Source organism: Musca autumnalis, unplaced genomic scaffold (genome assembly GCF_047663935.1).
Source record: "Musca autumnalis isolate F117 unplaced genomic scaffold, ASM4766393v1 scaffold_1, whole genome shotgun sequence".
Lineage (NCBI taxonomy): Eukaryota > Metazoa > Arthropoda > Insecta > Diptera > Muscidae > Musca > Musca autumnalis.
Window position 1 is genome coordinate 7,753,530 of NW_027411644.1, and position 16,803 is coordinate 7,770,332.

At 35.5% G+C, this 16,803-nt stretch overlaps 1 protein-coding gene and 1 long non-coding RNA gene across 2 annotated transcripts in view; one reads left to right on the top strand and one right to left on the bottom strand.

Moving 5' to 3' along the window:
- LOC141390328 (esterase B1-like) overlaps positions 1-10,310 on the bottom strand; it is a 64,987-nt gene extending 54,677 nt beyond the window's left edge. The window contains exon 1 of the mRNA XM_073963247.1: positions 10,217-10,310. Coding sequence (XP_073819348.1) covers positions 10,217-10,234 — 18 coding nt within the window. The 5' untranslated portion in view covers positions 10,235-10,310. The remainder of the gene's footprint in view (positions 1-10,216) is intronic.
- LOC141390329 (uncharacterized) overlaps positions 1-16,803 on the top strand; it is a 170,789-nt gene that overhangs the window by 79,204 nt on the left and 74,782 nt on the right. The gene's annotated exons all lie outside the window — the stretch shown is intronic.

A 16,803-nucleotide genomic window follows, 5' to 3' on the forward strand; every position in this document is an offset into this window, starting at 1 on the left:
TGTGCCTACATCAATTAGAATGCGATATCGCGGATGTGTGTTTCTATCGCCCGGGAGTGACTACTTCGGGTAATTGGCGATAGAAAATGCTTGCTGGGTATGTACACATACATATTTGAAACAAATAAAAGAGAAGATGTGACAACTATCGGCAAAGGATGCTGGTTGAATGAAACACTCACACAAACACGTACACAATGATTTATTCGTTCACTAAAAATCATGTGGCATATCATGAATGCAATTGAAATGCTTGGGAATAAAATAGACGCTTTCAGTGTGCAGTTGAGAAATTCAATACATTATGTGACGAAAAAGCAATACAGTAGTTCCAGTTTGTATTGGGAAAATGTTACCAATAATCTGATATGACTTTAGGAGGAAAATGATGACTTATTTTTCTAAGACGACTCGAAACCAAATTCCTTTGAATTTCTTCTTATTGCGGACAATTATTTTGTTGGATTGAAAACAGTTACGATTTTGATATTTTCTTAAAAATAGATGTTTGGTACTAAATACAATGATTTTTTTGATTTTGAAATTATATCCCTCCCACTGTTCACACTTCAACGTAGAACAAGCGACTGCCAACATAGCTTTAAAAACATTTAACGGCAAAAGCGTTTCAAGAAAAAAGCGGTGAATTATTTGAAATTGAAATGTTTACATTTTGAGTTAAATATTTTATCGATAGTTTTGTTGAAATTGCAGACACTTTTGGAGAAATTGATGTCACCATGCATTGACTAAACATTGATTTATTGTCGACAATATAACCGAGTGACTCGATTCTCTAGACTCGACTGGCAATATTGAATGGCTCGTGAATATGGCTGGGAATGACTGAATGGCAATGCACAGTTCTGTGTTGTTTTAGTTAATGCACGACTTGAATCTACTGCTGCAATCTTGATGTAGTACTTCTAGCTAGCCAGCCAGCCAGCAGCAGTCCAGTCACTGGTGTCGCTTGTGTTAGACATCATGTGTAAGAGAGCTATGTGTGACGTGAGCAGTGTAATATGTTTATAAATTGCTTTTAGCAATATGTTGTATATTTGGTAAATTTTTCTTTCAGTCCTTTATATTTTTTGGAAAAAAAAACTAGAATCTGTGACAATGCATGTATGTTTCTCTAAATTCATTAAATGTTCTATGCGGTACTTTTTGGTAAGATACTCTACAAGCAACATAAGGACACTCAGAATGATTTGAAAACACAATATTGACATATTGAGATTGTTAGAAAATAATATGAATCTAGTAAAAGAATCATTCGGCGTTTCCGACAGATATTTACCTCGGACTCCGATTGTACAAAAAAATAAATAAATGATTAAAATAAAAATAAGCGTGCAAGGAAAGGATCAAAGTCGGGCGGGCCTGACTATATGGTACCCTACACCACAACAAATCTGAACTGATTTCGTTCACACATTCCAAAATTGGACAGATATAGCTTGTTTGGCGTAGCAAATACGTTAAATCGGGCGAAAATATATAAGGGAGCTATATCCAAATCTGAACCGATTTCTATTTTTATTGGCATATTTAGTTTTAGCCAGAATTCAGGTACACATTCATGGTGCAGCAAAAACGTGAAATCGGCCGAAACTATATATGGGACCTATATACAAATCTGAACCGATTTCGCTAAAGTTAGGTACATTTATCTAGACGGAATTGAGTCACACATTCTAAATTTAATCGAAATCGGACATAAATAGCGTGTTTGATGCAGCAAAAACGTGAAATCGGCCGAAAATATGTAGGGGAGTTATATCCAAATCTGAACCGATTTTCACCGAAAGCAATAGAGCTAAAAAATTATACACCCCACTTTTCAGCTGAATAGGACAATAAATGCTACGTTGCGAATGGACGGACGGACATGCATTAAGCGACTCAGATTGTTATTCTATGTACATATGTATATGCCTAGAATGAACTATCGATATATCTCGTTTCCTTTTGTATGTTACATACAAATGCACAATGACATAATACCCCTAACCGCAGTGTGGTGCAGGGTCAATCACCTAAACGTGCTAAAAAGATACCTTGTTTTAAAAGAAGTTTAGGAAGTTGTCAAAGCACAGTGATTCAAAATGTTCTTATCTAAAAGTACAAAACTTTAAAAGAAAAAAAAAAAAATAAAAACTTTTTTCTAAAAAAAAAAAATAAATTGGGTTTTCATAAAACTCATATAACTAATAAAAACTCATATATTAAAAAATGAAAAATTTTGTAAAAAAGCTATAATTTATATTCGAAACCGTATGAAAACACACATATTTTTACAATTAATTTAATTTCAAAAAAAAAAAAAAATAAATAAATAAATAAAAAAATGTTAAACGCACGGAGTGGAAATGGTACAGAAGTATATATGTATGAGCTGAAAGTGGATACTCTCATGCATGGTTCTGCGAAAACAAGACCTTGTTCTAGGCTGCTCCCTAAAAGTTCTAGTCCACTAAATTTGAAATTTCACGATTATTTATTACTTGAGAAAAAATAAAATAGTTCACTTCGTGTAAACGCTACGGCATAGCTATAAGTTTATTATAATTTTTAATTGTAATAAATATTTAAACAAATAAATAATTTATTGAAACGGTGCTACGGCCACTATTTTACCTACCTAAAAAAAGAAAAAAGAACACAAAATCTATTATAGTTTCCAAAAAAATAGAAATAGCTATTATATCTCTAGAAATGTGCAAAAATTACGTATTTTCCAAAATTGCGAAAAAATTGTCATCTTTAGGAGCACACCACGTCCACACCATAGCGCTGACAGAAAATTGATGGGACTATCGATAGTATCGATTATTTTTTTAAAATTCAATATCGATATATAGTTTTGTCTTATCGATAATATCGGATTAAAAACCTCTAACCTAAAATCTATTGAAATGAAATGAAAATGCGCGGCTTTTCGGTTTTGTGGATGTGAGAAAGTAAGTCAGTAGTCACACGTACAAATTTTCTGTAAAGTAAATTGTATTTGTTGTTTTTTTTTATGAAATAAAATCAATTGATTTTTCTCCTTTATATTTCTGTGAAGTACTTGTGCAAAATGTCAACAAAAGCATAGACATTTCCGCAATTTTATTTACAAACTAGCAGACCCCGGTCCGTGTTGTTGGCCCGTCGTAATTAGTTTTATTGACAATTTTTATTGACTATATGCTTGACAATTCAAAAATAGATATTTTCTACTTCACTTCTTCGGTCCATTGTCAAACCGGGAAGGATTTTAAATTTATCAACAGATTTTGTCTCTAACCTTTTTTCTCTCTTATGGACTTTGTCGAATTTTGTGCCCATTGATTCTGCTTAGGATTTTTTATCGTCCTCGTCCCATGTCTTTACAATAAAGCAATCTAGTTATAAAAGTTAACGAGAAATTTAAGTCTAATTCTCCCGCTTACTGAGACTTATATGTTTTAGTTTTTCATGCCTGATGAACCGTTGAACCTCACCATTTAAGGAAATTCGTAAATATATCGTTATTCTTGATCGGGGGCGCAACCATCGCAAGTTGCAAGCCGATGCACTCATAAGTTTAGCAAATATAGCGATTAGAAAACAATAGGCCCTCGAAATTCGTCTACTAATATATAGCATTTTTGAACAAGGGACATTCCTGAAATTTTTTTAAAAATTTCACGAAATTAGGTTCATTAGTTTTGGAAAAATATGTATTGAAAAGAGTGGGAGTGGTAGTCAGTTTTCTAGATATAACATATTTATTTTGGCTCCAAATCATAAGTTTGGCTTATACATATAGCGTTTTAAAGAAAGGCGTGGGAAATGTACCCATCCTCAACATTCGTAATTTTTGCAAATATGAAATTTTGCAAATGTCGTGATTTTTATTTATGTAGATATAGCATTTTTAAAGAAATAGGGTATAGGGGAAGTATCCCACCCCTTCCGAAATTGAACTAAATTTGTAGCCTATTTTTACCGGGGTCATCCCTGTACATTCCCTGGCAATTTCAGGAAAATCGGTTCAGTAGTTTTTGTAGAAATGATAAAAATTGGAAATTGAAAAAAATGGGCGTGGTCAAATTTTCTTTGCTAAAAACCAAAGCCGGGTTATGGCGCACATTTTAAAGAAATAATTATCGAAATCGGTCGAGCCGTTCTCAACTGATGCTATTACCAACGAACGACATTTGATTTTTATTTATATAGATTAATGGTGATTTCAAATTAACGATAATATCGATAGCTACCGGTAATTTGAATATCGAAAATATTTAATGTTGTGAACATCGATAGTTTGCCAGCTCTACCACACCTTCTAATATTTTGACCTCATTTTTTGGTTTTTTTTAGTTTCAATATGTTTAGTATCGAATCCCATATAGAATTTAACAATCGGTGACGACAAAAAATTGGGGTTTTGGCCAGGAAAATCGATTGCTGAAGCACTGTGCGCCGACAGGTTTGTTTGTATACCATCAGCCTTTAGGCAAACGAGGGTATATACACTTTGATACGACCAAAAATGTACCTCATCAAAATAACGGTTTTAGACCCCGAGTATGTTTTGACGAAATTCGTTTCAGACAATTTGGAGTCGATTGAGCCATGTCGGTCCGTCTGGCTGGCTGGTGCGCACAATAACTCTCGAACGGATCAACTAATTAGTATCAAATTTTTCAATATTTTACCCAAACTTAGTTTAAGATCGGAGATGAGCCATATCGGTCCACTCCTTTGGGTACCCAACACACACCACAAATGATCAAAATTTTTCTGTAAAATGTTTTGAGCGATAACTCTCGAAGGGAGTAATTGATTTGGTCCAAACTTTGCACATCGTATTTTACTTTGTAGATATAGCTCAGGTTAGAATATGGACTATATTGGTTTGGGAAAAGTGCAGTTTAAGACCTCCTCTCGGATCGTTTTGGAATTTCAGCAAGTTGTTCTTGCGGCCACCATACTACCTGAGATATGGCAAAAAGGCTCCAAGAAACTCTGAAGGCACACACTAACTAAATTTTGTACATTGTAATGTTTCATTCGGCTTGGAATATGGACTATAGCGGTCCCGTCCTTCGGGTACCTGCCACACAAAATTTGGGAAATGTTCAGTTTTAGAACTCGTCTCGGATCTATTTAAAAATGTTTGTTGTTTGTTTTGTTACGACAGTACAATTTTTTTCTAAAGTAGGTCCATACTCCCTGAGGTAATGTGCCTTCCGGCACATACCAAAATTCTTAGCGTGCAAGATAACTCTCAAACGTTTTCAAAATTTCTTTCTTACAGAAAGAGTGCTCCCATAGAACCTTCCTGAAATAAAAATGCTCCATAGACCCTTGAAAATACCCAACATCGGGTGCTTTATCAAAAACTGGACACAGAATGGGAATGCTTATACCCCAAGGAAGACTAAATCCCATTTAATGGCGAATACCGAAAATCGGGTGGTACAGTTCCATGGGGTTTATATCAAAACGTGGACCCATTTCCAATATCAAATATCCTAGGAGAAATTCATTACAAAGTTCAATGTTAAATATTGCGGCCTGTATCTTGATTTCAGCTGAAGAACATCGCCTTAATAACTCATTTTTATTCTGAAGGAATAATTCGAATAACAATTGAAATGTTTCGAATTACAAATGCAATTCTCGAATTACAAATAAAATGTTACGAATTAAAACTGGAATTCTCGAATTACAACTAAAATGATTCGAATTGAATCTAAAAAGGTGTAGATATATAAATATGTAGATGGGTTATAAATGTTTACATTAAAAACGGGGCAACGCGGACCGCGTCAGCTAGTATATATATAGATTTACCCAAATGTTGGGTAAAAACTCTTTAACTGACGAACCACTTGACGTAGACTGACGAAATTTGGCTCAAATCTTACTTATATCAAGAGAACATCTGGTATTTTTCACCTATTAGCCACATTTTACAACCAAATTGGCTGTAATTTAGCACAGTGAGTCCTCAATGAGTATAAAATATCTTTGCAAAATTTTGTCAACCTAGGTCCACGTTTTCTTATAGCCCCCATATAAGGGTACCCCGATTTCGAGTATTTACCCATATACTGGGTAAAAACTCTTTATCTGCCGAACCACGTGACGTAGACTGACAAAATTTGGCTCAAAACATTTTTATATTAATAGTATTAAAGGTATTGAAAATGGAGTCCCTGGATCCATGTTTTCGTATAGCCCCCATATAGCCGTACCTCCCGATTTAAGGTATTTTTCATCTATTAGCCACATTTTACAACCAAATTGGCTGTAATTTGGCACAGCGAGTCCTCAAGGAGTATAATATATCCTTGCACAAAGTTGTCAACGTAGGTCCACGCTTTCTTATAGCCTCAATATAAGGGTACCCCGATTTCGAGTATATACCCAAACCTTGGGTAAAAACTATTTAACTGCCGAACCACTTGACGTAGGCTGACGAAATTTGGCTGAAATCTTACTTATATCGATAGAACATCTGGTATTATCACTGGGCCCATGTTTTGATATAGCTCCCATATAGCCGTACCTCCCGATTTAATGTATTTTTTACCTAACTAAACTAAACACAGTGAGTTCTCAGTATGTAGAAAATATCCTTGCAAAGATTTGTCAACATTGGTCCACGTTTTCTTATACCCCCATTTTAGAGTACCCCGATTTCGAGTATTTACCCAAAAGTAGGGTAAAAACTATTTATCTTCCGAACAAATTGACGTAGGTTGCAAAAATTGGACTGAAATCTTTGTTCTATCAAATTACTTCTGGTACTGAAAATGGGATCTTTGGGTCCACGTTTTGATATAGCCCCCATATAACCGTACCTCCCGATTTCAGAAACCCATATTGGGGCTACAAGAAAACGCGAATTTACGTCGACAATTTTTTGCAAGGATATTTCATACATATTGGGAACTCACTGTACCAAATTACAGTCAGTATGATTGTAAAATGTGGCTAATAGGTAAAAATACCTTAAATCGGGAGGTACGGCTATATGGGGGCTATATAAAAACATGGACCCAGGGACTACATTTTCAATACCTTTAATACTATTGATATAAGAAAAATTTGAGCCAAATTTTGTTAGCCTACGTCAAGTGGTTCGACAGTTAAATAGTTTTTACCCACTTTTGGGTAAATACTCGAAATCGGGGTACCCTTATATGGGGGCTACAAGAAAACGTGGACCTACGTTAACACATTTTTGCAAGGATATATTCTACTCATTGAGGACTCACTGTGCCAAATTACAGCCAATTTGGTTGTAAAATGTGGCTAATAGGTGAAAAATACCTTAAATCGGGAGTTACTGTAAAAGGGGGGCTATATCAAAACATGGACCCAGAGATCCAATTTTCAATACCAGATGTTCTCTTGATATAAGTAAGATTTGAGCCAAATTTCGTCAGTCTACGTCAAGTGGTTCGTCAGGTAAAGAGTTTTTACCCAACATTTGGGTAAATACTCGGGTATTTACCCAAGTATGTACCCACTTGTTTAAAGTATTGTAAAACTGTCCATTTTGAAACGATTTCACAACCTATACCCAAGAATTGGGTGTAAGATGTTGTATTGGCGATTCAATATAGTAAATACCCACAAATGGGTATTACCGGGTATTTACCCGTCAAATAATTTCTAATTAAGACGAATTTCTGTTAATTTAAGAATTTGAATTGTAATGTAGGCATCTAGTTTATTTAAATCAAATTTTCAACAACAATTACTGTATAGAATTCAAATCACAACTTTTCTATGTTTGTTTTGCTATTGCTCTTTTTATACGCTTTCAATTCACTCTCTTTTCATTAGTTTTGCGGCATTCAGTTGTAGCTTGCATTGTGACGTCATTTGTTGGTACCCCTGGCCCTCTCCCTTATTTACTACATCTGCCCACATTCGTTGTTTAAATTAATTCGTCTGTCTGTATACGAGTATGTGTATTTGCGAATCCACTAGCATGTCGCGTGATCACTGTCGAACATTCTACGTTAAGGAGACTAGAACAGTCAGCGGACACTTATAAATACGGCAAAGGAGCGGCTGGGCGATGGAGTAGTATTTCCGACCGCGACTTAAAATCGTCAGTGTAAGTGAGTAGTAACCTGAATAGAGTAAAGCTGTGTGCTTATTAGTTACTAGAGTTAGCTGTGTGCTAGTAGAGAAATAAAGTCTTCCGTGTATAAGTGAATAACTTCACTAAAGCATTGTAGAATCGTAATCCAAAACGAACCATCGTTTTATTTGTTACAAATCGTATCGGGGAATAAAACAACGTCTACACAGAATTAAGTTAAACCCTTATTCCGTAACAATATATTTTATGAGTGCCGCTCATGTAGACCCGAAAAAGATAATCAGGTAATATATGGGCAATATTTTTGAAAATGTAACATAGTTGAAGCCAAGGTTTAGCCTTTAATAACTCGCGAAATGTGGTTGAATATTATACAAATTAAATGCTTTCGGATAAAATGAAATGTTTTTAGACTTGGCAAAAAATATTGGCCTTAAAAGTTAATTTGCGTGGAAGCTGTGGCTAAATTTATGTCAAATAATGTGTTAAAATGGGTTGAAGCCATGGAAAGAAACAAGCGGAGATTGTTATGAAAATAGTTGTGTACATTTCCAGAAGCAAAAGGATTTGGGGTTTATATACTTTTGTTAATAATCGTTTATGTCGAACTAATGTAGCACATCTAAATTTCGACTTCCTAATCCCGAAAACATAATTTATTTAATTTGTTGCCCTCAGGCTAGCATAACATATGCATGCGACATGTCACTGCTAACTATCAGACAATATGGTCCCAGGCACAACTATATGTTGGTTTCGAGTTTTGCATATTATATTGTTGTTTTTGTTGTACATTATACTACATTCTTTCGTTTTTTGTCAATGCAAACGTTTTTTTTTTCTAGAGTAAAAAAGAAGCATACGAACCATTGGCAGGTCTTCTGTTGCGATATTTTTACGCCTGATTGTTACCGCAAACATAGGAAAAGTTGAAACTTACAGCTCAACAGATTTTCTCCTGCTGCTGATAGAATGCTTTAAAATAACCAACCATCCATGGTCATTTGGTCACATCAACACCGGCATCAATATTACGGTCAGCAGCAAATGAACAATTTGTGTATGTACATGAGTGTGTGTACGTGTCCATGTGTTTGTATACTGTATATTATTAAAGTTTGCACTTGATGGTTATTGGAAATTGCATTAGTGTCTTCATCCAGACAATATGCGCTGGATCTGGCACACTTGCACACACACACACAAATAGACACATTCACATAAACTGTGCAATTTTTCTCCGTTATTGGAAGCCAAAGTAAAATAGACAGAGGAGAAAATGTTTAAAAAGTTCGTTGTGATGACTACATTACGGTAACTAAATTAAAGCAACTTTTTACATCAATCTTATTTATGTGGGACATTTTACTTAACCCAGCGTAAAATGTGCAATATGTCTCTATCAATTATTGCATCAGTGTTTTGACTGGCATTTTCTTGAAATACTTCCCCAAAATTATACAAAGTGGGTTTATATGGTATTTATGCTCTAACGACCTGCCAGTCAACCTACTTGTCCTTATTTTTAAAGGTTATGAGGAAACAAGAGATAAAATCGCACTTAAAGCCAACAAATAAGTTGAAACCAATTTACTCTGTATTTGAAACATTTGAGCTGAAATTATTTTTAATTTACCATCGTCCATATTTGTTGTTTTAAATTCGTTCGAATTATTTCCAAACTCCTATGTAGTGGAAAATGTTAGTTTGATTGAAAATAAAAACAATTCAAATATTGTCAACGAAACACTGTAAAAAACAGAAGTTTGCTAGTATTTCGAAGAATTTTTTATTCTAACAGTCTTAGTGAATCAGGCCATAATTCTTAGCCGTCTCTAATGTACAGAGCTCCGAAATACTCCCTCGAAGTCGAGCGGGAGTACCTCTACGAGTAAAAATCCAAAATCGAAAGATCATCGTCACTCGCGAAGCATATTTCCAATTTTCTCGCGGGTAAAAAGTACTACGAGTACTTAAAGAATATGTGTTTGCATGAAAATAAAAGGGAGAGTGAAAATGTTCGAAATACTGGTAGAGTTGACTTTAAGGAGTTTACTCCCACTCGAACACACAAACGCCAAAAATAAATAAGTTTGTTTTTCATCCGATTTCACTTACCTTACTCTTTTCGAGCATTTAGAAACCCGCTTTTATCTTTAAACCAGGAGTACTAGCGAAAACTCCCAAATAACTCGTACTCTTCAAGTACTCTTTGTTAGAGCAGTCTAGCAGTTAGAGCAGTCTCTCTTTCTTTTTGCAGCTGTTAATTTTCATTGGGATTCTCCCATTTGCTAGTTCATTGCGGTAAACACATTTTTGACTTTGTAACATATATTTTTTGTTCAGAAACATTTTCAATACTTTTGATATAGAGGTTGATGTTGATGTTTTAATATACAAGTGTTTTCGTACACTTTTAAGGATTTACTTGCTCCAGCAACACTTTATTTATCCCGGAAAAAAGTTGACATTTTTCTACACAGGCATCAGCAGCACATTTTGTCTATGGTATTGACTTTCTGTCTCTCTCTCGTCCCTTCCCTCCATTCACTTACCCCTACAAAATGTATCCATTGATCAAATTTTGCGTGGCTTTGTGTTTTGTTTTAGTTAAAAAAACACTCAAATGTGTGTGGGTTTGGTCCTTTGAATTTGCTCTGAGAAAGCTGCTTACCCCTACCCGAATGCTGAAACAAACTTTGACTAACAAACTTTAAGTAGATGCAGAGAACAGCAAACATCATCATGACCAAATAAACCATCTAGCCAACATATGAGCCAAATGCAATGCATGCATCATGTGGCGGTTTATAATGGAGCGAATTTGTCGCTGGTGCTACATGTGTAAGCGATAATGCATGTTCGGGCTTGGCTTTCATCTTATTCCATCCACGGTTGGTGGTATAGTTTTAGTTTCCTCCTTTTTTAAGTTGTGGCTTTATTTTGGCCTTCCAACCACTTCTCCATGTGACTCTTTGTCACGTGTATGCAGCAAATACACACACACACACAAAACCTATCATCAAACAAAAGTTTAGTTTTCCCCAATCATCAAACAGCTTAAAAACAGTTAATATTACCAAAATACGCGAAAATTACACAATCATTTGCAACGATGTTATTGTCGGTTAAACAACAAAGCCATCCATACTTAAAGGGAGGACCAAAAAACTTTTGTCGAGGGGTGTGGTCTTACTTATTGTTTGTTATGTGCTTTACGTTGATGTATTCTGACGTGAACCAAAACTAAAGGAAGTTTATTATGATGCTGACAACGAATTGTGCTACACCCTACGAACCACTGATTTAGTATAAGGTTTTGTAAATGTAGAGGAATTATTAGGATATAATGTCATCTGAAATTTCGATATAATACTCTTTTCTTTGAAATTTATTATTTTCTAGTCATTGTGGTATAGTAAAGTTATTTGTTAAACCCTTAGAATCATAAAAACATATATCAAGCTTACATGGAAGATAGGTTTCGGGGACAGTAAAATCTAATTAATGAACAGAAATTTATGATTGTAAAGTTCTTGGTGAACAAGAACAAGTAAAAAACATTATGTTCGGCCGGGCCGAACTTTTTATAAAATAAAATATTCTGAACTAAAATGGAATAATTAGTTTCCTGTTAGGCGCGAAAATTGTTCGACCGTGGGATAGGTCAAACAACTAAAAAAAGGATCAGTCGGCTTTGCCGACGAAATATAACCTCTGCCTGTGTGAATTGAAACTTTCATCTACGGACAGAAAGAATGTATTTAGGATGGAATGTGGTGGATTGGTACTTGAAAGAATTCCATTATGGAATTGGACCTTATTATGGGAGTCATATGTTTCGATATCGATATATCGAGCCAACTAGTCTTTTCCGTGGGTCATCGTGGACAAAATATTAGGAGATATCAAATTTGGACCAAATTGGTTGCCCCGTTCAAGGGACATTGCGCATACTATTTTAGTGACATTTTTAAATATTGGGCGAAAATACCGGAAGTTGTGGACCGGTATTGCCCATTTTCGAACTGAGACTAAGTTTGGACAAAATATGACGAAGGCCAAATTTTGGACAAAATCGGATGATCAGTTCGAGATTTATAGTGGTCTCCTGCCACTACATATGGCGACATATGGGGGTTTTACACCTTTCGGACAGTTTTCTGAAGAAGTATGGACTTGCCCCTGAAAAAACTTTTACCGTCGTAATTGAGGCAGCGAATGCAAGTTGCTTTAAACAAAAATTAAAGTGATTCGAGAGCAGATCTAAAGGTGAACTTATCCGAAATTTTGTGCGGGAGGTACCCGAAGGAGTGGACAAATATTCAAACCTGATTTATATCTGGTAGATAAGTTGGGATGTGTAAAGTATGGACAAAATAGGATACTCCCTTCAAGGGCTATCGAGCGCAAAATTTTTTCCGAACGTTTTTGAACTTTTGTGGAGGCGGTACCTGAAGGAGTGGACCAATATGGCTTATCTTCGAACTTAAACTAAGTTTGGACAAAATATTAAGAAGGCCAAATTTTGTACCGCATCGGCAGATCCGTTCGAGAGTTATCTTGCGCTCCAACCACTACACGTGGTGCCATAGGGGTTTTTTGCACTTTTTAGGCTATTTTCTCGGGAAGTATAGACTTGCCCGTGATGAAAGTTGTACCGTCGTACGGGAGGCAGTGAATACAAGTTGTTACAACAAAAATTAAAGTGATTCGAGAGCAGGTCCTAAACTGAACTTTTCCGAAATTTTGCGTGGGAACTACCCGAAAGAGTGGACCGATTGAGTCCGTATTCGAACCACATCTAACTAAGTAGGGTAGAAATGTCACGATGTGCAAAGTATGGGCCAAATCGGTTACTCCCTTCAAGAGTTATCGTGCGCACAAATTTTCCGAACATTTTCGAACTTCTGTTGGGGAGGTAACGGAAGGAGTGGACCGATATAACCCATCTTCGAACTTAAACTAAGTTTGGACAAAATGTTGCGAAAGCTACATTTTGGACCGAATCGGTTGATCTGTTCGAGAGTTATCGTGCGCTCCAGCCAGCCAGACAGACGGACGGACCTGGCTAAATCAACTCCAAATTGTCTGAAACGGATTTCACCCAAAGATACTTGGGGTCTAAAACCTTTATTTCGATGAGGCATATTTTGCCCGTAGGAAAGTGTATATACCGTCGTTAGCATAAATGTATCTAAAAATTTATTCAATCTGTTGGTACCTTTATTTGGTGGAGAAGTATCGGGATCACTGAGAACCTCAAATGTAAAATTTCTGCTATTTCGGTTAAAAATGGTAGTTTAAATTCCCAATATACTTAAAATCGGTGGTACCGTTATGTGGGGGCTGTTCCAAAACCTATATTGATGATTTTTGGTGGGGAGGTTTCGGGTCCTCTTAGAACTTCAAATGTCAAATTACAGTTACGAGTAGTTCCGTTAAAAATTGTAGCTAAAATCCTCAAAATACCGAAAATCGAGGGTACTTTATATGGCGGCTATTCAAAAATAGGATCTATATTGACGATTTTCGGTGGAGAAGTTTAGGGACCACTGAGAACCTCTAATGTCAAATTTCAGCTAGTTCAGTCAGCAAATGTAGCTAAAAGTCTCAATATACCTTAAATTAGGAGGTACCGTGGGCCTATAGTGGCAAATTTTTATTGGAGACGTTTTTGGTAACTGAGAAGCTCAAATGTCAAATTTCAGCAAATGCTGGCAAAAATTTAGCTAAAAGCCTTAAAATGCTTTAAATCGGGGTTATATGGGCCCTATATAGCTAAAGCATCCACCATCTTTGGTGCCGAATTTTTGTTGACCTCATGAAACTCTTAGTGCCAATTGGAGCCAATTATTGCAGACGGACATTGCTACATCGCCTTAGAATTTTATCCTGATCAAGTTATACTTTATATGGTCGGACATTATTAGTTCCATACTATGTGTTATAAAAAAGGAATTTGTGGAATTTCATAAAAAATCGAGACTTTATACTTTTACTTTTAACCAATATTGACTATTTGGAAATTGTTCGATATTTTACACAGAAAATGCCACCCCATAGAGACCATTTTATCATTTCCCAAAAAAGTGCTAAATGATTTGTTAAAACAAAAAACATTTCCCTTAATAAATTTATTACAGTCAATGGCAATTCTTGTTGAGCATGAGTAGTACATACATACATACACATAATTCATTTAAGTTCCCCACACTTGACCACATTGCTGTGAACGACGACTACTGCTCATCGTTCGAGTAAGGTTATGTGTCCATCATAATTTCTGTAATTTGTATCCATTAGATGGTGTTTAGAGTTGACTACCCACTCGGTGGTAGGGTAGGGTATAGCCAGCTGTGCATTTCATTGAATGCCCATGAATGTAAGTGGGAAGGTATTGCTGAATGCAAATGTGATAAATTATGTGCTGATAATTTGCATAAACTTTCATAATGTACACTCAAACAAATGCCGACACTTACACATACAATATACATACATATGCATATAAGGATACTTACATACATACTTACACACATACATAGATACCCTATTTGTTCAACTATTTTTTCATTCATTTTCATTGTCATCGGTCCTAGTTCATAATATATTTGTGTATAAGCGACGTTTTTTGTTTGTAAATGTGTTATAATTTATGTTTAAAGTTTTGTTTGTTCGATGCATGTTATAGGGTTGGTGTGTTTGTGTGGTAGAAGGCGCCATTTGTGCATTTTCATAGTTTTGGTTATAAATAGCTTAAAAGTACCTATCACAAAATATTACCGCAACTTTGAAAAAAAAAAACAAAAAAAAATATTTGAACTTAAGGAATTAAGTATTTAGCTGTTGAACTCGACTCAAGCCTGCTAAGTAGTTTTTGAAAATAAAATGTATGATTTCGCTTATTATGCATTTTGTGTTATTTGTTTAATTGTGTCTATGTTAAGTTAGATAAGTTGTTAATATATTTTTCACAATTTTATTGAGGTTATATGCAGGTGCATAAAAAAGTCCTGAATCGAAAATACTGGTAAGATAACATGGAAGTTTTCATTGGCAACTAAACCTCTACAGCAAAATTTTCGGATTATGTCGGTTGTGGCGAAATGAGAGATGACTACCTTTTCTGTACAAGTTTAAATATTATAATACTTGATGTCTTTGATCCATGTTTCTTTCAGTCAAAAAGTCATTCTCCTGACATAACCTAACCAACACAACCCTCGAATAAATTACATATGTACATATTTTTGGGTGAGATTTGGCAGTTGGAAAATCCACTTATTAAAATTAGATTTTATATAATTATCGACTCTCCAGCGGGTAAATTATTGAATAATTCAGTTATCTCGTACTCTTGTGCATACGACAGTGTGTATCAGAACAAAGACCATGTCCTCCCACACACACACATGCATGCCGTTGCACTTAATAAAGGCCACATGAATGATGGCACAAGCAAATCAATTGGTCTGTTGTAGAACTGCAAGAATCTACTAATTTGTACTATTGTACTATTTTTTCGATACTGTTAAAGAAAAATTGTTATCGTAGTAAAAATTTGTAGTTTCTTGCAGTTTCTGGAACAGATATAATGTCTTATGAGCACTCACTACGATTAGAATGTGGATGTCGGTATATCACAGAAAGAGCTCATGGTTTATAAGACAAAGATAATCATGGAACCAATGCATATTGGTCCATAGTTATTTTCAAGAAATTTCCTCTCAAACACACCAAGTTGTGGCTCATGTATATGGTTACTTGATGTTTCGGATTCATACAATAAATATAAAATGAAATTTGTGGTTGTCGAGAGTTGGATTTTGTTTGTGGTAAAGTGATTTTTACTTCAATGCTGCTATTTTTTATTTATAGCAATACGCATCATATTTACATTTAACTACCTCAAAAGTACGGTTTTCAATTGTCACATTTGGTCCGAGTTAATTGGACAGATTGGGCCAGAATTTCTTTGAAAGCTTCTTGCTCTGTGCGCAATTTAATTTTGACAGTAATGCCCTCATTTAATGTAAGAAATAACCCCCAAAATTCATGGGCTCACATAATTTTGGACTGACATAACTCCCAGTTTTAAGACGTCGACAGATGCATATACCCACTACGCGTACACAATCGTATTTACCTTATATAAATCTATAAGCATTAGACGTCTGGCCTTCGGATCGTATTTGAAATTTCAATTAGGGATGCCAACTGTTCCGACATAAAAATCGTTACGGCCACATACGCACCATAGGTCTGTAGCGATGTTTACCTTAAAACTGTTGACATTTCTGCTTAAACAGTGATTTTTGTAGGTGAAAAATCACCACAAGTAGCGGGAAAACCACCAACTCTGCACCCCTGGTTACAATAGTCGAGAAATGCATTCTAGTTAGCACATACCGAACTGTTTCATAATATTCCAAACCCCTTAGAAGCAGCCGCCTTAGAAGTAGGGATAGGTAAGTCGACTTTTAATTAATCGATTAGTCGACTAAAAATCGAAGTCGAGTTTTGGCTTAAAAGCAGCCGCAGGGGTAGGTAAGTTGACTTTCAATTAATGGATTAGCCTACTTTTTGCAGTCAAAGGTCTGAAAATCGAAGCCGAGTTTGACTGGACTGAAAACAGCATAATCGATTAATTTGTGTTCGATTTTCGATTTTGCCCATATATTTGACTTTGTCGGTTCTACAGT